Here is a 20734-nt window from a genome sequence, read left to right as displayed (position 1 = left end):
TGTCTTAAAACAACAAAAACATTAAAATCTCAGTAAGGAAGCTGATGTGAGGTGTGGCGGTGTATGTCTGTGGCCCTAGCCCTCAGCAGGGCTGTGGAAGGAGAACTGCAGTGGGTTTGAGGTCAGCTACGCTACATGGTACCACTGCTTCCGTGCCCTTTCGTGTCGCCTCTGAGGGTTTACAAGCCAGGCCTTGGAAACAGCAGAGGGGGGAGGAAAGCATCTCAAGTGACTGTTAATGTCATTTTGGCAGACATATACTAAAATGTTAAAGCTTTGCCCTTAACCCAACCATTCCATCTTTAGAAATTTATCTCATAAATTATCAGAAATCCCTGCTTCACACAAGGACACATGCAAAGAAAATTGTTTACTGCACCGAAGTTCAAGACAGGAAGAAACTAGAAATCACAGCATGCCTGAGAAAAGGAATACTATGCAGCCATTAAAATTCTGTGGGTATTATATTATTATTATTATTATTATTATTATTACTTAAATGAGTTTTATGTATTGGGTAAAAATAAGGTTACTTGATAGAGTTTATGGTTTTGCTTTTAAACACTGATATTCACTTTTCCATTGTAGCACATTTTAAAAACAGCAAATTGCTTTCACTGAGTGCCTCTATGTAATGGGCATAGGATTTCTTTGTCTCTTGTATATCTGAATAGACTGTTGAGTAATAAAAACACTGAAGAGAACTAAAAACATTCAGTAGATATAACTGGTCATTTATAAGGAGAAACTGGTAACTGGTCTGTTTCTCCTCAAACACGTGGCTCGCCTTCCTCTAAGAGAACACTAACGTTACCTGCTATAAGTCTCTTAACAGAGTCCAACCGTGTGACAAGGATCGTCTCCTCATTCCTCAGTATCTCAAGCTTAACATCATATAACTCCAACTGCGTCTCGTAATACTGGATTTCTAGCTCATCCACAACACCTACATTCTTTCCTTGGTCTGGAAGATCTTCCACCTGGTTTGTAAGGAGAAACAGATTGGTTAGCATAGCGAGAGAACTGCAAAGCATTCTGGCTGTCCTCTACTCTTCCGTGGTGCTCACTGTCAGACAGGAGACAGCAGAAATACATCAAGAGACACACTCAAACTCATTCAGCATTTTCTTTTTTTTCGGAGCTGGGGACCGAACCCAGGGCCTTTCGCTTGCTAGGCAAGTGCTCTACCACTGAGCTAAATCTCCAGCCCCCATTCAGCATTTTCTACACACACTTCACCTTATCCTTTAAGCAAATCAGCATGTTCATGGTTTAGAAACACAATGGCAATGAGATCGTGCATGGGTAGAGGGTGTTACCCAAGTTTGGATGTTGGCACTCTAAACCCCAACGGGGTTGGAGGGAGCCTTTGGAGGTAATTAGCTTTGATGAGGTTGAGGGCGGGGTCTTGTGGTGGAGAAGGTTCTTAGTGTGCGTCCTCTCTCCATGGACACACAGCAAGAACAAGTGCCACAGACAGAGAGCCCTCACCAGACACTGAATCCCAAGACACCTAGGTCTTGGGTATCTAGTCTCTGCAGCTGTAGAAACAGTGAAATATCTTTGTAGTCACTCCAACTATGGTATCTTCTCACAGCAGCTGGATCTAAGACAGCTACTGACAAGACTGCTTTAAAGTCCCAAGATTATGGGAACTACTTACCTGACTGTGATCCTAAGAAGAAGAGCCATTTAGTTAGGACAGGATGGAGCCTATGCTTAGCCATGCTGGGCTGGGCTCAGTGATGGGGAACATGCTTAGCTCCTGCATGAAGGAGTTGGCTATACAGGACACTGCCACATGCATGCACATGTATGCACAAATGTTTGCATGTGTATGTACATGAGTATGTACTGAACATACTGCTGGACTGATTTTTAAAGTGAGTCCCCACTTCAACCCTAAACTCAGAGTTAGAGAACCAGGAAAGGAATCTTCCTGGCCCACCCACTGTGTGCTGAGAAAACCAGAGCGCTCATTAGCAACGCCCAGCATGGACGGTCAATCTAAATGACGACATGGTGCTAGAGAAAGGTCTATTTATTTTTGCCTTACCTTCCTCTGGATTTCAGCCTGTCTGTGTTTTAGACACAGCTCTTTGGCTCTCATAAGCTGCAGAGTCTCCCGAGCTAACATGAGCTTGAGGTTTTCTAGCCTGGGCATGGCTGTGGCCCAGGCAGCCTGGCCAAATCTCCTCTGATCCTGCTCCATTTGCTTCTGCATTCCTGAGTTATAATTAATAAAGTTAAACAAAACAACAACTCATTAATGAATCCTGAGTTCCTTGTTGACTCTTATTACTAAAACAATTACCACAAAAAGTAACACAAAGCCACTAATAGAAAACTTCAGGTATTCAATTTATGTGCAGGACAATACACACTCATGACCCACCTCACTGAGAGCCCTGCTTTTTTTTTTTTTTTTTGGTTCTTTTTTTTGGAGCTGGGGGGACCGAACCCAGGGCCTTGCGCTTCCTAGGCAAGCGCTCTACCACTGAGCTAAATCCCCAACCCCGAGAGCCCTGCTTTTATACCTTGGTCCAGACTATTTCCGTAGTTAGACAGGTTCCTATGAACAGTCTGACCAACACCGGGACCATTACTCTGCTTTCAGTCTAACCCCAAATCCTAAACACTGATGTGCTGGTCAGTCTCACCAACTTGATGCAAACAGTCGCCTGGGAAGAGGATAACAGAGCAATTGACTCCATCAGCCTGTCCTGTGGGCATGTTTGTAGGTCATTTTTTTGACTTGTATAAAAAAGTAGGATGTTGACAGCCAGAGAAGCAGCCTCCAGCTCCAGCAGGCACTCACTGACAACCCAGGACCACTGTGGCCAGGGAAACAGGTAGGTTAACTAGATCGCCTCTCCCTTACCCTCTCCACAACCCCTAATCTTATTCCTAGGTCTGCAGCAGAGCATCTGCTGAGGCCTCTCTCCCCCTACCCCCTCCCTCCAGGAAATCACACAGATCTTCCTCTCCAAACTCCCCTCCCTGCTTTATCCCAGTCCCCAACTCCAGCAGGCATTCTCTGGGGACCAACAGGCAATTCTAGCCAGGGGAGCAAGCAGGCTAACTGTTGATCTCTCCCTCAGCTCCTCCAAATCCCCCACTCTCATCTCCAGCTCTGTAGCAGACCACCTGCTACAGCAGAACACTAGGCTTTCCTCTGTCTAGTGAACCCCCCCCCCACACACACACATCCTCTCCTAGCCCATCCCTATTCCTAGGTGTCAACTCCCAGTACCTAGAAACACCTGGAACCCACAGTGGCCATACCTCTCAGGGTCCCAGAAGAAATTCCTACCCAGCAACACATAGCCACCAAACCCCAAGAACCAGAGAGGGCAAGAGAAACCAAGGAACCAAACACTCAACAACAAAGACAAGAGCAGATATCAGACCCTAGAATTGCAACCACCCCCAGCCCAGATGCCTAGACACCAGCAAAAAACAACAACCAGGACAATATGTCTTCCCTAGAGGCCAGCAACCCTAACACAATCAGCCCTGAGTAAAGACAAAGATGTTAAAATAACCTTTATGGCTATGATAGAGATCCTTAAAGAGAAAATGAATAAACCCCATAAAGAAACCTATGAAAACACAAACAGTGGAAGAAAATTAATAAAACAGTTCAAGGCTGGAAAGTACATAGAAACAGAATCAATAAAGAAATCACAAACTGGGGGCTGGGGATTTAGCTCAGTGGTAGAGCACTCGCCTAGCAAGCGCAAGGCCCTGGGTTCGGTCCCCAGCTCCAAAAAAAAAAAAGAAAAAAAAAAAAAGAAATCCCAAACTGAGAGAAATCTGGAAATGAAAAATTTAGTAATTCCAACAAGAACCTCAGAGGCAACTCTCCAACATAATACAAGAGATAGAACAAAGACACTGAGGCAGATAGAAGAAATAGACACCTATGTCAAAAAAAGGAAGAAATTGTTATATCTAAAAAAATTTTTTTTTAAATTCTGGCACAAAACATCTAGGAAATCTGGAACTCTACAAAACAACTAAATCTAAGAATAATAAGGAAGGGTGAAGAAACCCCAGTCAAAGGCACAGAAAGAATTTAACAAAATCCTAGAAGAAAATTTTTCTAACCTAAAGGAGATGCCTATCAAGGTCCAAGAAGCTTACAGAACACCAAATAGAGTTGACTAGAAAGAAAGTCCACTTAGATGGGCTGGAGAGATGGCTCAGTGGTTAAGAGCACTGACTGCTCTTCCAGAGGTCCTGAGTTCAAATCCCAGCAACCACATGGTGGCTCACAACCATCTGTAATGAGATCTGATGCCCTCTTCTGGTGTGTCTGAAGACAGCTACAGTGTACTCATATGCATAAAATAAATAAATCTTTAAAAAAAAAAAAAAAGAAAGTCCACTTAGCATATAATAATTAAAACACTAAACGTACAGAACAAAGAAAGAATATTAAAGCTACAAGGGAAAAGACCAAGTAATATATATAAAGTAACATAACCTATTAGAATAACACCTGACTTCTCAATGGAGACTCTAAAAGCCAAAAGGGCCTCCTAGGCAGATGTTCTACAGACACTAAGAGACCATAGACACCAGACTACTAACTCAGCAAAAATTTCAATCACAATAGATGGGGGAAATAAGACATTCCATGATAAAACCAAGTTTAAGCAATATCTATCTACAAATCCAGCCCTACAGAAGAGACTATAAGGACAATTTCAACCTAAGAAGATTAACAACACCCAAGAAAACACAAGGGAATAAATAATCTCAGACCTGCAAATCAAAAGAGGGGAAACAAAGGCACACAGGCACAACAACAGGATTCAACAAACACCACTCACTGATATCTCTCAACACTCATGGTCTCAATCACCCCCCAAAAGATACAGACTAATAGACTGGCTGCAGAAAAGGACCCATCCTTTGCTGCATCTAAGACACCTTAGCATCGAGGATCATTTCAGGATCAAACAATGGGAAGACATTCCAAGCAAATGAACTACACAGCAAGCTGGCATAGCCAGTTTAATATCTGACAAAACAGACTTCAGCCAAAACCAACCAGAAGAGATAAAGACACTGGAACTCAGAGTTGGGGATTTAGCTCAGTGGTAGAGCCCTGGGTCCCCAGCTCCAAAAAAAAAAAAAAAAAAAAAAAAAGACACTGGAACTCAAAAGGAAAAACCTACTAAGAGGACATGTAGTTCTTTTCCTTCTCTCTCTCTCCCTTCCTTTCTTCCTTCCTTTCTTTCTCCCTCCCTCCCTCCCTCCCTCCCTCCCTCCCTCTCTTTCTTTCTTTCTTTCTTTCTTTCTTTCTTTCTTTCTTTCTTTCTTTCTTCCGTCCTTCCTTTCTTTCTTTCTTTGTGGGCTTTTGAGACAGGGTTTCTCTGTGTAGCTTAGGCTGTCCTAGAACTCACTCTGTAGACCAGGTGGCCTCAAACTCAGAGATCTGCCTTCATCTGTCTCCTGAGTGATGGGATTAAAGGCATGGACCAACCATTACCCAGGGACATTGAAATTCTTAACATCTATTCACCAAACACAAGATCACCCAAGTTCGTAAAAGAAACACTACTACAACTTAAACCACATATTGACCTTTACTCACCGATAGTGGGAAACTTCGGTCTTCCCAACAGATAAGTCATTTAGACAAAAACTAAACAGAAAAATGCTGAAGCTGACTGACATTATAAACCAAATGGACCTCACAGATATTTACAGAACATTTTACCCAAACATAAAAGAATATACCTTCTTCTCAGCACCTCACAGAACTTACTCCAAAAATGACCCAACACTTGGACCTAAGGCAAGCCTCAAGAGATCCAAGGAAATTAAGGTAAAACTGTGTTCTAGCTGACCACCATGGATTAAAGCTGGATAGCATCAACAGAGAGCTTACAGACTGAGGAAACGAACAACTCGCTGGCGAGGGAACAATGGGTCAGGACGGAGGGCTAGAAATACAGACTTTCTAGGACTGAGTTAAAATGCACACACAGCACACTCAGCTCAAGGACACAATGGAGGCTCTAAGAGCACGCTCAGAGCACTAGAAGCCCACATGAGAAACTACACAAGACCTCAGACTAGTAAGTTAATAGCAGACTTGTACACTCTAGAAAAAGAAGAAATCACATCCAAAAGGAGAAGACAGCAAGAAATAATCAAACTCTGGGCTGAAATCAATAAAATAGAAACAAAAACATACAAAGACTCGGTGAAACAAAGAGTTGGTTTTTTGAAGAAAAAAAAAACAAACAGTTAAGATTGACAAACTCTTATCCAAATTAATTAATTAAAAAGTAGAGACAGAATATCCAAATTAACAAAATTAGAAATTAAGAGGGACATGACAACAATACTAAGGAAATACATAGAATCATAAGGACATACCATAAAAACCTGTACTCCACCAAACTGGAAAAAATTTTCATTATTAATTTTCTCAGTACATACCACTTACCAAAGTAAAATCTAGATTAGATATGCAGGGTTAGATAGTCTTCGTACAAAATTCTACCAGACTCTCAAAGAAGAGTTAACGCCAATTCTCCTGAAATTATTCCACAAAATATAAACAGAAGGGAAAACTTCCTAGTTTGTTTTGTCAGGCTACAGTTACTGATACCCAAACCACATAAAACTACAACAAAGCCAGAACCACAGACCATTTTCCCTATGAGTAGAGATGCAACATTTCTCAATAAAATACTTCCAAACCAAGTTTAAGAAGATACCAAAAAAGATCACCTACCATGATCAAGTTGGCTTCATCCCAGAGATACAGGGATAGTTCAACATCTACAAGTCTATAAGTATAATCCTCCATGTAAACAAACGGAAAGACAAATTCCACAGGACCATCTCATTAGATGCTAAAAAGGCCTTTGACAAAGTCCAACACCCCTTCCGATAATGCTCCTGAAGAGATAAAAGTCCCTGGATACAGGGTCACACCTCGGCATGATAAAGGCAGTTTATAATAAGCCCATAGACAACATCAATTTAAAGAGAAAGACTCAAATCAATTCCACTAAAATCAGGAACAAGACACAAGTGCCCATTCCTCTTTCCATAGTATTCAACCAGAGTCTGTCTCAACCAGCACCATAAGACAACGGGAAGAGGGCTGGAGAGATGGCTCAGTAGTTAAGAACACTGACTGCTCTTCCAGAGGTCTTGAATTCATTTCCCAGCAACCACGTGGTGGCTCACAACCATCTGTGATGGGATCGGATGCCCTCTTCTGGTGTGTCTGAAGACAGCTACAGTGTACTCATATACATAAAACTTAAAAAAAAAAAAAAACAACTGAAAGAGAGCAAGGGGATATAAATTGGAAAGGAAGTAACCAAAGTATCTTCATTTGCAGATGACATGACAGTGTATACAAGAGACCCTAAAAATTCCACCAGGAAACTCCTACAGTTGATAAGATTTTCAGCAAAGTAGCCGGATACAAAGTTAACTCCGAAAAATCAGTTGTCTTCCTATATACAAATGACAAACAGACTGAGAAAGAAACCAGGGAAGCAACATCCTTCACAGTGTCCTCCAAGAATATATAAAGTATCTTGGGGTAAATCTAACCAAGCAAGTGAACGACTTGTATGGTAGAAATTTTCAGACAATAATGAAGGAAATTGAAGAAGATATCAGAAGATGGGAAGATCTCCTATGCTCGTGGCTCTGTAGAATTAACATAATAAAAATGGCCAATGTATCAAAAAGTAGTCTACAGATTCAACACAATCCCCATCAAAACTCCAACACAATTCTTCACAGATCTTGCAAGGACAATTTTCTGCTTTGTAAGAAAAACTCAAGATAGCTAAACCAATCCTGATAAAAGAACTTCTGGAGGTATCACAACCCCTGATTTCAAGTTGTATTACAGAGCTACAGGAATAAAAACAGCATGGCACTGGGACAAAAACAAACACACTGCTCAATGGAATCAAATTGAAGACCCAGATATAAATCCACACACCTATGGAAACCTGATTTTTGATAAAGCAGCCAGAAATACAATCTGAAAAGGAAAAAAAAGCATCTTCAATAAATGGTGCTGGTCAAAATGGACAACTGCATGTAGAAGAATACAAATAGATCCATACTTATCCCCTGCCTGAAACTCAGCTATTGATCAAAAGGATCAAAGGCCTCAACATTAAACCAAATATACTGAATCTGTTAGAAGAGAAAGTGGGAAATAGCCTTGAACTCACTGGCACAGGAGAAGACTTTCTGAACAGAACACCAGTAGCACAGGCACTAACTAAGACCAACAATTAATGAATAGGACTTCAGGAAGCTGAGAAGCTTCTGCACAGCAAAGAACATGTCATTTAGACAAAGTGGCAGCCTACAGAACGGGAAAAGATCTTCACCAACTACACATCGGATAGAGAATAAATACCCAAACTATATAAAGAACACAAAAAAACTAGGTATCAAGAAAACAAACAACCCAATTACAAATGGAGTACAGATGTAGACAGAGAATTCTCAGTAGAACCTCAAATGGCTGAGGAACACTTAGACGAAATGTTCAACATTCTTAGCCATCGGGGGAAATGCAAATCAAAACGCCATTGAGATTTCATCTTTACACCTGAGGATGCTGGTGAGGACATAGGAACCTCATCCATTGCCTATGGAAGTGCGAGCTTGTACAGCCACTGTGGAAATCAGTGTGGTGGTTCACCAGGATATGGGAATCGTCTGCCTCAAGACTCAGCTATACCAGTCTGGGTTATAGACCCAAGGGACACTCTGTCCTCCTACTGAGACACTTGCTCAAACAAGGCCGTTGCTGCTCTATCCAAAGTAGCCAGGAACTATAAATAACTTAGACACCCCTCAACAGAGGAATGCATGGAGAGAATGTGGGACATTTCCACATTACTCAGTGGAGTATTACTCAGCTGTTTTAAAAGTGACATCATGAAATCTGTAGGCAAATGAATAGAACTAGAAAAAAAATAGGAATTTCTTATATGTGGTTATTAGCCACTAAGTCAATGATAACCAAACTACAATCTGTAGAACCAGAGGTTATTTATAAAGTAAGGGACTAGGGGAGACAAACAGATCTCATTAGAAAAATGAAATAGTAAAGATAGTTAATGGATGGGGGAGGGGCTGGAATGGGAAGATCAAGAGGAAAGAAGGGGATGAGGAATAGGGGGAGAGACAGCTAAATTAAGGGCCATCTGAGGAGTAGTGTGGAAACCTAATACAGTAGAAGCTTCCTAAAATATATATATATATATATATATATATATATATATATATATATATATGATGATATAAATAAAATTGACAAATAGTGGAGAGACAGAGCCCCAACTGGCCATCTCTTGTGACAAAATGAAGCTTCTAGTGCCTGGGTTGGGTTACATCTAACTGAATTGTTGGCCAAAGGGTCCTGTGGGAATTCCCCAAACCCGGGCTGTGGCCAACATTACAGGTTGCTCTTCAGGCTGATGGCACGGCCTCAGTGCTGAAGACACCACCTACACAGTTCACCAACCATGGAGTCACATCGCTGCCTACATCAAGCCTTTGCCCCTCAACTCTAGTGTCTTTGGTATAGGAAGGTACTCTGCATGCTACTATAAGAGAAACTTAGGGGCTGGGGATTTAGCTCAGTGGTAGAGCGCTTACCTAGGAAGCGCAAGGCCCTGGGTTTGGTCCCCAGCTCCGAAAAAAAGAACCAAAAAAAAAAAAAAAAAAAAAAAAAAAAAAAAAGAAAGAGAGAAACTTAAATGTCAACTCAGTCTCGAAACCCCTGATCCACAATGGTGTCCTGCCTACAAGATATGCTAGGGCAGTGGTAGCACAAAGCACAACCAGTATCTTATCTGACTTAAGGCCCACTCAGGCCCACTCCACCCACTCCAGAGATGGAACCCATACCCAACACTGTTTGGGTGGCCAAACCTGAGATTAGATAGCCCAGGGACCTAGGGAAAAAAATCAAATAATATTGTTCTTTTTAAAAAAGAAGGTAGTAAGTAATAAAATAACTCCTAATGACATTCTAGTAGACTCACAGATCAGTGCCTTTGCTCAGTCATCATCAGAGAAGCTTCCTCCTGCACACAGGAGGGAACTCTGTGTGTGTGTGTGTGTGTGTGTGTGTGTGTGTGTGTGTGTGTGTGTGTACGTGTTTATGCACACAGATAGGAACAAACAGAGATCCACAGTCAGACGATAGGTAGACAGTAAGAGACCTGGAATGCTCAGCCCTAAATGGGTGTCTCCATCCAGTCCTTTCTCTCAGGGCTCAGGGAACCCTGTGGAAGAGGAGACAGAGGGTAGGAACCAGAGGGGCAGGAGAACAAGGCCCTCTAAATCAGCACAGTCAATGCACATCTGAACTCACAGAGACTGCGGCAGCATGCACAGGGCCTGCACAGGTCTGACCAGGTCCTTGGTGTACAGCCTGTGGCTTCCAGGTTAGTGTTTCTGCGTGATTCCTGAGTGTGGGAACAAGTAGGGCTCTGTTTCTCGTGTCTTCTCTTTAAGCTCCTTTCCTTCTGTTTGTTGTTTTGTCCAATTCTAATGTGTTAGTTTTTGTTTTATCTATGTTTTATTTTTTATTACTATCCCTAAAAGCCTGCTTATTTTCTTTTCTTTTTTTTTTTTTTTTGGTTCTTTTTTTTGGAGCTGGGGACCGAACCCAGGGCCTTGCGCTTTCTAGGCAAGCGCTCTACCACTGAGCTAAATCCCCAACCCCTATTTTCTAATGAGAGACAGAAAAAGAAGGTGGTCCAGAAAAGATAGAAGGCAGGGAGGAACTGGGAGGAGTATAGGGAGGGGAAACTATAATCAGGATATATTACATGAGAGCAAAATCTATTTTCAATAAAAGAAAGAAAAGAAGGAAGGAAGCAAGCAAGCAAATAAAAAGCAAGCCAGTCAGCAGTATTCCTCCCAGGGCTCAGCTTCAGTTCCTCTCTTGGCTTCCTTCCCTCAGAAAAACTCTTACCTGGGAGTTTTAGATGAAATAAACCCTTTCCTCTCCAAGTTGCTTTTAGTTATGGAGTTTATCACAGCAAAAGAGGGCAACCTAGGTAGGGCAGCTGGGACTCCTACCATTTGTTTTAAAAGATATCAAGGGTGGCACTTTATGCATATGTGTGTTTATATTATTGTATATCATATAAACACACAGATTGGCAGACATGAGAGTTCCTATTTGGGGCATTATGCACAGTGCAAGACCTTCACCTAGTGTGACCCCCACCCGGCTGGCTTCCTCCTCATAAAAAGGCCTCCATGCTCTCCAGCACCCAGCCCACGAGCTTGCTTTAGGTTCTATTTGCCAAGCCCTCTTGAGCCAGAGCTCTGGACATGCCTGCACCCCACGTACTGTTCAGGTACAGGACAAGTGCACCCCTCATGACTTCCTCTGTCCACCAGGCTGGCACTTATCACGCTTATCCTTCCACTGAATCCCCAGCACCCCAAATATGCAACCTGATACTGAAGATACGTGCAAATGTATTTGCATAGAATAAAAATTATGTTTATCTTAGTACAGTGGGTCTTAGTTTCACCTGTTAATGCTGTTACTGTTTCCTTAAAATAATTCACAGTGATGTCCTGGATAGAGACCACTGCTTCTTCAGCCCGTCTGGTCCACTCACTGGCTTCCTTCTGTAGGGCAGCCACCCTTTTAGGACCCAGCTCATCCTCTTCCAGGGACTTCTACAAAAGAATGATGTAATGAATGCCATTAGGAAATTCTGAAGTGGCTACGTGGACTGTCCTGACCACTCTTTTTGCTACTGCTTTGTCAGCTCCTGACTGGACATCAATGGGTTCGGTGCTGGGCATCATTGAAGACAAGGGTGTACTCTGGGTACAAGGGGAAAGCACTGTCGACAGACTGCGTTACAACCGTTCCAGGGGCTGACAGGGAATCCTACACAGCGGTACAGATGAAGATGTCTGTTCTTCAGCACTCAGGCGTTGGTTTTGCCATAGTTTCTTTAGGAACCTTAAATACTTTTAAATGCATGTGATATGGCCACTGAAAAGACATTTAAGTATTCCAGGCGGTGCCACTCATATCTGTGGAATGAATGTTTTTGGGCCCTGACATTCATATAAGGAAGCCTAAATCCTCCGGTATTAAGTCACAAGGATACAGCCCTATGGTAAGGATTGATGCCCTTATAAAAAAAGAGGCATAAGGTCTCTCTGCTCTTTACCATGTAAGCACACGACACATCAGGACAGCCTGCTAAACACTACCAAACAAATCCCCATCAGAAACCAGGTCTGCCAGCACCCTGATCTTCAACTTCAGAGCCACCAGGACTACAAGGGGAAAGTCTTGTTTCCAAATTGCCCAGGCTGCAATGCACCATTCTAACAGTCCGAACTCAGACCTCCTGTGCATCCAGCATCCAGCTCCCTTCCACAAAGGCAGGAACGTGGCACAGCTGGGTCCATGTTACCCAAGTGCAAGTCAAAACTACAAGATACCACTTCCCACCCTAGAATAAAAAGACAGATATAACAAGTGTTGAAGGCAGGCATGGTGACACATGGTAATCTCACTGTTTGGAAGGCTGAGGCAGGAGAATTGCCAAGAATCAAGACTACTGTGGGCTGTATGGCAATATCTGATATCAAAAACAACAAAACATACCAAGAGTTGTGGTTGATGATTCAACTGTGAGCCCACACTTATATGCACTAAAACAGGGCACTTGATTTGGGCAACCGTCTGGTGGTCTTCAAAAGGAGCTTTTTTTTTTTTTAAAAAAAAAAAAAAGCTGGGCTGGGGATTTAGCTCAGTGGTAGAGCGCTTACCTAGGAAGCGCAAGGCCCTGGGTTCGGTCCCCAGCTCCGAAAAAAAGAACCAAAAAAAAAAAAAAAGCTAAGTATTATCATGTGACCCAGCAGGTCCACTTCCTAGGTTATACACAGAGAAATGAAAGTAAGTCCTGTGGCTGTAATCACATTCCCAGGAACTTAAGGCGGGAAGGTTGCTGAGTTCAAGGTCATCCTGTGCTACATACATAGAGAGCAAGCTGAGATCCTGACTCCAAAAAGAAAAAGAAAGGTAGCCACAGGTATGGTAAAAGAAAGGTATACACACACATTGAGGCAGCAATGTTCATAATACGTAAACCAGCCAAGAGTCCACCAAGGGGGAACGGGTAAACAAAAGCAGTCTGTCCTCCCGATGAGGGTAGTCTGTCTGTCGGCTAAGTGAGGAAGCAGTCACAACTACACACCATATAGTTCCCCTTGTGTGAGATTTCTATGGGCTGGGGAGATGGCTCAGAGAGGAAAGTCGTTGCCTTGCCTGAGTTCAGATTCTAGAACCCACCTAGAGTCCAGAATCCATCTAAAACCAGATACAGTAACACACGTATATCATAATCCAAGCCAAATTGCAAAGTCAATTATGCCAAAATGGGCAATGGAGACAGGAGGATTCCCAGCAGCTCACGAGAGCCCACAGTCACACACAAACATCACATACACACACCATATACAAAGATAAAAAGCTAAGCATAGTAAAATTTCCACAGTAGCCAAGTACAGAGGCAAAGTAGATTAGGCATTACATAAGGTTGGAGAAGATGGGAAATGACTGGTAGCGGGTATGAGGTTTCTTTGGAGGGTAACAAGTATTCTAATATTGTAGGCTGGTGAGACGGTTCAGTGGGTGGAAACACTGACAGCCACACCTGATGACCTGAGTTCAATCCCCAGAGCCCACAAGGTGGAAGGAGAAAATCTATTTTCCACAAGTGGTCCTCTAACCTCTACCATGTGTGCTATGCATGCATGTGTACACACACACACACACACACACACACACACACACACTGCACACATAAGGACTCTAAACAACAGTGATAAGAACAGTCCCATGGGGGCTATAGAAGCAGTATGGCACAGCATCCTGCTGTGGCCATGGAAGTGCCTGTGGAGAGACAGCCAGTGCCGGAGGAGCAAAGCATCTCCCTGCTGTCTCCTGACTCTAGCTGTTTGCACACGAGGCAAGATTGAGATGCCTTTTCTAAATAGGGTCACCCTAATGCAGTGGTTCTCAACTTGTTAGTTGTGAACCCTTTGGGGGTAAAACGACCCTTTCACAGGGGTTACCTAAGATCATCAGAAACCACAGATATTTATGATTCATAACATAGCAACAAAAATAATTTTATGATTGGAAGTCACCACAGCATGAGGAACTGTATTAAAGGTCATCAGAACAGCACTCACTAAAGTTTAAATTTCTAAGCAATCTACCTGTGTGCTTACAGGTGGGAAATAAGCTAAAGGAAACACACATCACAGTCTGTCATGGGGAACAACGCTAATGCTTCCAAACCTGCAGTGTTCTAGGGCGCCAAGAAAATGGGCGAAGGGTACTTCACTCGCAGTCCACGTTCTCTCCTTCGAGGAGAAGGCTTGCACATGCTCAGCAAACCGTATATAAAATATATATATATAAAATCTTACATCTAAATTTAAAGATAAACTCAAAGTGAAAATGAACTAAACCTTATATGAGACTAAAATAATAATACAGAGAAGGTAGTAAGATAAAATACCAGGAAACATACCAAAATACCAAGCTTACATGAGGTTGCAACTTCTCGCATGTCTCTAAATGGCTGTAGTAAATACTGGAAGAATGTGGTTGCCATGGTAACTAGTTCTTGATAGACTTCATCTTCCTCTTGATAAACTTTCATTAATGTTACCATGGTGTTGGCTTTTCTGTGATCTTGAAGAAGCTAGAGGGTAAAATGTAAATAGAGTTTTGAATCTGGATGTTTACAACATCATACCAAAAATAAATAAAAGACACCCAATATTCTTAATTTTAAAACAGCAATTTTAAACTGCATGAACATGAAAACGTTCTCCAACCAAAGGCCCAATAACACAAAAGTAGTTAAATAAAATGGCAGGTCTGAGGACTACTATTCTCACAGTCATTCAGCACTATTTTTATGACTATTTAATAGAGGATAATAATTATAATAATATCATAATTATCATGATGGCTCAAGCCTATAATCCCAACACTTGGGAGGCTAATGCAAGAGTTTTACTGTGAGTCTTAGGCTAGCCTGGGCTAAATAGTTCCAGGTCAGCCTGAGCTACAAAGCCAAGGTCCTCCTCAAAGAAAACAAACAAAGACTTCTACACTTCCGTGGATACAATAGCCTTAGTTTTCTACTCCTCTGTTTGTAAGTCCCAGATGGACAGATGGATTCCACACATGAACAGCTCAATAGTATAAGCTAGACTAGATAGAATGTAACAGCAGGGAATGAACTTGAACTTGAGGAGAATGTAACTTTCCGTACCCAGATGTTAAGAATTAGAGGAAGGGACCTGTAATTCAGTTACTCTGGGAAGATAAGGCAGGAAGTGGCTCAGGCCTTCACTACAACTACTCCAGGAGCTGAAACTGGGTCAATCCCAGGACAGAAGGCTTCTGGAAAAAAAGCATAGTGGGCACATCAGGAGAACAGAACAAGACCTGTGAGGCAGGAGCAAAAAGGAGTGAAGGGGTGAGACTATGCCCGCCTGGGCTACAGAGGTCAAGGGCAGCCTGGGCAACTTGGTCAGAAGCTGCCTGAAAACAAAGAAGGGAGGGAGATGACTCATTGCTACAGTGCTTGCCTCACAGGCACGAGAGACTCAAGGTCCAACCTCTAGTAGCCAAGTCTGATATAAATGATCAGGTTAAGGACCAGATGTTGGCTGGGCTGAATGAAAACTCTCCCTAGTTTCCTCATTGTTGTAAAGTGAAATCGACATGCATGAGAAGTGGGTGTGTGAGTTATATACAGCAAAGTGATCCCAAAGGACAAGGTCTGCCGACAACAGCCTATAATGCCAGGCAGTTCAGAGGCGGAAGCAGGAGCGTCACCATAGCACAAGGGCATCCTGAGCTACATGGTAAATTCCAGGACAGCCTGGGCTCTGAGACCAGGTCTCAAAACAAAGATCCCACAAACAGAATCCTTCTATAAAGCCATTTTAGTTTTAAAAGACTCACTCTAGATTTAGCTTAAGATAGTATACAACAATCAAGATTTTGCTTTATGGCTGAATTCTTCTTACACCTCCCCTTCCTCAAAGAAACACAGCAAAGCCACTGCTTTCTAAAGGCTCACAGTTAACTTAATGTCTACGTAACACCTGGGAAGGGGAAGCACAAGAGCAACTGCCTCCATTAGATCAGTCTTTTCTTGGGTGCTAAAATGATAGAAGAGGGTCTTGCAAACGGGTAGTTGGGTACCAGGGAGCAGGTGGTCCCAGGCTAAGAAAGGTAGCTACACAAGCCAGTAGCCAGCCTCCATCCATTACCTGTGCTCCACAGATAATGGGATGTAACCTGTAAGCCAAATAAGCCTTTTCTGCCCAGAGTGGCTGTGGGTCAGGGTGTGTATCACAGCTACAGTAAACAAACTAGAATGGTGGCTCAACATCCAGAGAGTGTCAGAGCCGGGAATGAAGCTCTGAGACTTGGGCCTCTTCAGGAAATTGTTGCTGGGTAAAAGATACATTCTCCCTAAATCTTTCAGTGAAATTGAAAAGCCCCCTCTCTTTAGGGTTTGTGACGTTTACCACACAAGTAATAAATGTGTGTGTCTCAAACTATCTCCTTCTGGTCCAAAAGAGCCTTCCTGTTGTTGCCATTAAAAGCTGATGAATAAAGCCTCACTTCCCGAGGGCTTTCCATTTGCTTGAAGAAAATAATAAAGCTATCTTTTTTTTTTTTTCTTTTTTTCGGAGCTGGGGACCGAACCCAGGGCCTTGCGCTCGCTAGGCAAGCGCTCTACCGCTGAGCTAAATCCCCAACCCCATAAAGTTATCTTTTAAATGTCATCCATCCTCTGTGACATGTTTAGCCATTCCTCTTCTTCTCCAGTTATTTCCGGTTAGCTTGTGTTTTTTTTTTTTTTTTTTCCTACAGGGATGCCTTGTTTTCAGTTTTACTTTCAATACTTCTGGCCTTTCCCATTACAACATCCTGCTCTGCTCAGAACGAGGGAAAAGGTGAAGGGCGGAGCCTGGCTCAGAACTGCAAGTAAACTTTTACCTAATCCCGGGACTGGAGAGGCTAAGGCAGAGGACTGTCCTGAGTTCAAAGCCAGCCTGAACCACAGATTGAGACACTGTTTCCAAAAAACAAGAGCCAGGCTGCGCAGAAACTCACTCTGACTATCCTAGCAAAACACACACACACACACACACACACACACACACACACAAAAACAAGAGCCAGGCTGCGCAGAAACTCACTCTGACTATCCTAGCAAAACACACACACACACACACACACACACACACACACACTACTGTTTCAACTTCAAGGTCCCCACTCTCTCCCACCAGGCCGCGCAGAAACTCACTCTGACTATACACACACACACACACACACACACACACACACTACTGTTTCAACTTCAAGGTCCCCACTCTCTCCCACCTGAGGCGCAGGTGCACCAGCGATGCAGGGTGTGCGCCACGAGTGCTCCGCAGGCCCGCCCTCGGCTCCCCGGCCCAGCGCCACTTACCTGGCGCAGTCGCGCGACCGTCTGGTCCAGGCGCGCGCGCAGCATCCTCTCGCGGAACTCGCTCAGGCCCTCGCAGTCTGCCGAGTCACCCGGGGCCGGGAAGAGCACGTCGCGCACGGTGGCGCCGCCGCAGCCGTCGGCCGCCAGGCCCAGGTAGTGCTCCAGCTGTCGGCACAGGTCCTGCAGCGCCGCGTCGCCAGGGTTCGCAGGCGCCGGCCACACGAGCGCCCACACGAGCGCCCACAGCCCGCGCCCCAGGCCCCAGCCCGCGCCGCTCGCCGCGTCCAGCTCCGGCGGCAGCGGCGGAAAGCAGCGCTCCAGGGCCGGCCACAGCGCCGCCAGCTGCCGGTGCGCGCCGCGGAACCCGGCCGCCGACAGCGCCCCGGCCCAGCTGCAGCCCCCGTCGCCGGCCTCCTGTCGCCCGCGCCGGCGCCGCTGCGCCGTGCGGTCGTGACAGGTGACGGCGAACTGGCCCTCGGCGGCGTTCCAGGCCACCAGGAAACGCAGCTGATGGCGCTCGGGCTCCGGGAAGAGGTCCTCGCGCAGCGGCACCCAGCCCTCCAGGCTGTCGGGCTGCTCGCTGTCCATGGCCGCCGCACACCCTTAGACTGTGCCAGGCCACGACATTTTCCGGGAACAGCTACTGTCAGTCAGAGGTGCAGAAGCTCCCGCCCCCTCATTCTGATTGGCTTTATGCAAAAGACTGTCCCGGGTTGGCTAAGCTAGAGCCAATGAAAAGTCTTTTCGGGGAGGCAGGGCAAGGTTTCCCTTTTACAACACTGGCTAACCTTGAACTCACTAAGTGTACCAGGCTAACTTTGAATTCGCAGAGATCACTATGGTCTGTCTTCTGAGTGCTGGAATTAAAGGCATACAACCACCATGCTCAGCAAAGATTTTTATTTTTAAGCCCATGTATATATGGGCAGGACGACATTGAACCTTAGTATAGGTGCCAGAAGAGGGCGTCATATCCCCTAGAACTGGGTATGTTATGGGGCTGTTAACAGCCTAATGTACTCTCTAAAAGTAGTAATTCTTAGCTGCTGAGCCGTCTCTCCAGTCCCTATCTTAGTTCTCAACATTAAAATAAGAACTTCCCTCAGAAGGATCCTATTAAGTATGCGGCTCCTGAAACATACTATTAGGATCAAACTTTTATTTGAACTCAATATTTACTTATTAAGGTTTCAGGGTGTCAAGAACTGAGTCGCAGACACATTTATTTTTGCCAATATAGTAAGCTTAATGAGTGCTGTGTTGTTGGTATATTGAAGAGATGGGTGGGGGAGAAATGGCTAAATATTTCTGCTTTCCAATCATCCTGGCTGGCAGCTCAACATACTTAATACAATCTACCCCAGTTTCATCTTGACAGCAAGAATTTGAGACCTAGAGGGGGAACTCATCTGCAATACATTTACACTAAGGCTAAGCAAGATCTCCTCACTACTGAAAACCTGGGGCTGGGGTATTATAACAAACCTATGGAAAGTGTTTGTGAGGGCTGGAGAGATGGCTCAGTGGTTAAGCACTGACTGCCCTTCCAAAGGTCCGGAGTTCAAATCCCAGCATCCACATGGTGGCTCACAACCATCTGTAATGGGATTCCATTCCCTCTTCTGGTGAGTCTGAAGGTAGCAGCAGTGTGCTCACATGAAATAAATAAACCTTTTTTTAAAAAGTGTTTTCGCTAACAAGCATTTCCTCATGTGAACTTACAAGATCCCTTAAAGATGTCTGTCCTAAACCTACAGTCATCTTAGATTCTGACCACAGACAGATCCATAAAACCCGTTATGCTAAAAGCCACAGTGAACCTTGAAGAATAGGTCACAGGTGCCCCCAGAAGAGGCGATTATCTATGATAAGATTATCTATGATAAAGAAGCTGTACCCTGGAGAGCAAGTAATTATTCCTGGTGATAACAAACCTACTGGGAAGGACCTTGAGATAAGGGTAAACTGAGCCACGCCTTGGTCAGGAGGGCCTGAATATGCAAATCTCCTTTTAAAATGCAATTTAGTCCTGGGGAGGTCTTCCTCCATTCTGGTTCTCTTTGAGCCTTTGTGCTGGGATGCCAAGTTTTCTCCTTCCTTTAGATTAAAACTGAAATCTTTGTCCTCCTCGTACTTAATCTGTTGTCCTTCACCACACCGTCCGCCGCCCTGGGCCTTCGGTTTGCTAACCACAGACGCTCCCCTTAACCTTACGAGCCAAATCTTCAAAGTAAATCTCTCCATTATGGAAGCGCCCTGTAAGACCATCTAAAGAACCTTGATGTTGATACAGCGTGTGTGGGTGTGGGTGTGTGCACACACGTGTGCATCTGTGTGTAGGAAGACTTATTCATGTAAGATGGAATGATATTTTATATTTTTCCACTTATAAATATATCACGGGCATATCCACGTTAAAGAAATGTAGTCCTGAGGCCGACTTGATGATAAAGACACGCTTTAGCATGGACCCCGGTTCCACAAACCATAGGCCTCTACATCATTTTTTTTTAATATTTGCAAATATTGAGTCGACTACATCATAATTACCTAATGAAATACAAATTGATAAAAACATTAATTTTCCGTTTCTGAAGGTAACTCAGTGGTATAAGGAATACTTCAGGCCTTGGGTCAACCCTTACCCAACCCTCCCCATCCTCCACCCCCCTTCTCTGCCCCACACCAAAAACCACAAAGTCACACAACACTACAAAGTGGTGACCACCTTGTACAGCCTTCTTTATGTGTTTTTTAAACTTTGTTTTTTGTTTTATTTGGTACAGACTCTTTATATAGCCCTGGCTGGCCTTGAACTCTAGCACTCCTGCCTTTGTCTCCCTAGTGCACAGATTACCAGGGACATGAACCAGCAAGCCCGGATAATTTCTTTTCACTTTCTTTCTAATATTTTTTGGATATTTACTGAAATGATGGATTTTAAAACAGGCCAAACAATAAAAACAAAATCCCCAGCTCAAATAACCGCACACAGACTTTCAAAGAAAATCATTTCTTCCCGAGTCCTAAACGGTACACAGCTCAGTAAACTTCTATGGCTGCTTTGAACACTATGAGCTTCACTTAGCATTTTGCCCTCTGGCTACCAATGACACGCTTATGCATAGGACAGATTTGGACCTAGATACAGC

The 20734-nt window shown here is 43.9% G+C and overlaps 1 protein-coding gene across 3 annotated transcripts in view; it reads right to left on the bottom strand.

The window, feature by feature from the left end:
- The window catches only part of Whamm (WASP homolog associated with actin, golgi membranes and microtubules), a 28402-nt gene extending 10159 nt beyond the window's left edge, over positions 1 to 18243 (bottom strand). Inside the window, exons 1-5 of one of the 3 annotated variants that reach the window (XR_005501963.2) lie at positions 17583 to 18243; positions 14607 to 14780; positions 11571 to 11721; positions 2057 to 2226; positions 815 to 980 (exon numbers count right to left, since the gene is read on the bottom strand). Coding sequence is in view for 2 of the 3 variants with exons in the window: in NM_001130728.1 (NP_001124200.1) it covers positions 815 to 980; positions 2057 to 2226; positions 11571 to 11721; positions 14607 to 14780; positions 17583 to 18170 (1249 nt within the window). In the remaining variant the exon portion in view is untranslated. Of the gene's footprint in view, positions 1 to 814; positions 981 to 2056; positions 2227 to 11570; positions 11722 to 14606; positions 14781 to 17582 lie in introns of those variants that run through there. The other 2 variants (NM_001130728.1, XM_039105687.2) reach the window with 2 other exon arrangements.
- Positions 18244 to 20734: the final 2491 nt, after the last annotated feature.

Source organism: Rattus norvegicus, chromosome 1, assembly GCF_036323735.1.
Source record: "Rattus norvegicus strain BN/NHsdMcwi chromosome 1, GRCr8, whole genome shotgun sequence".
NCBI lineage: Eukaryota > Metazoa > Chordata > Mammalia > Rodentia > Muridae > Rattus > Rattus norvegicus.
This window is presented reverse-complemented; position numbering and strand designations above follow the sequence as displayed.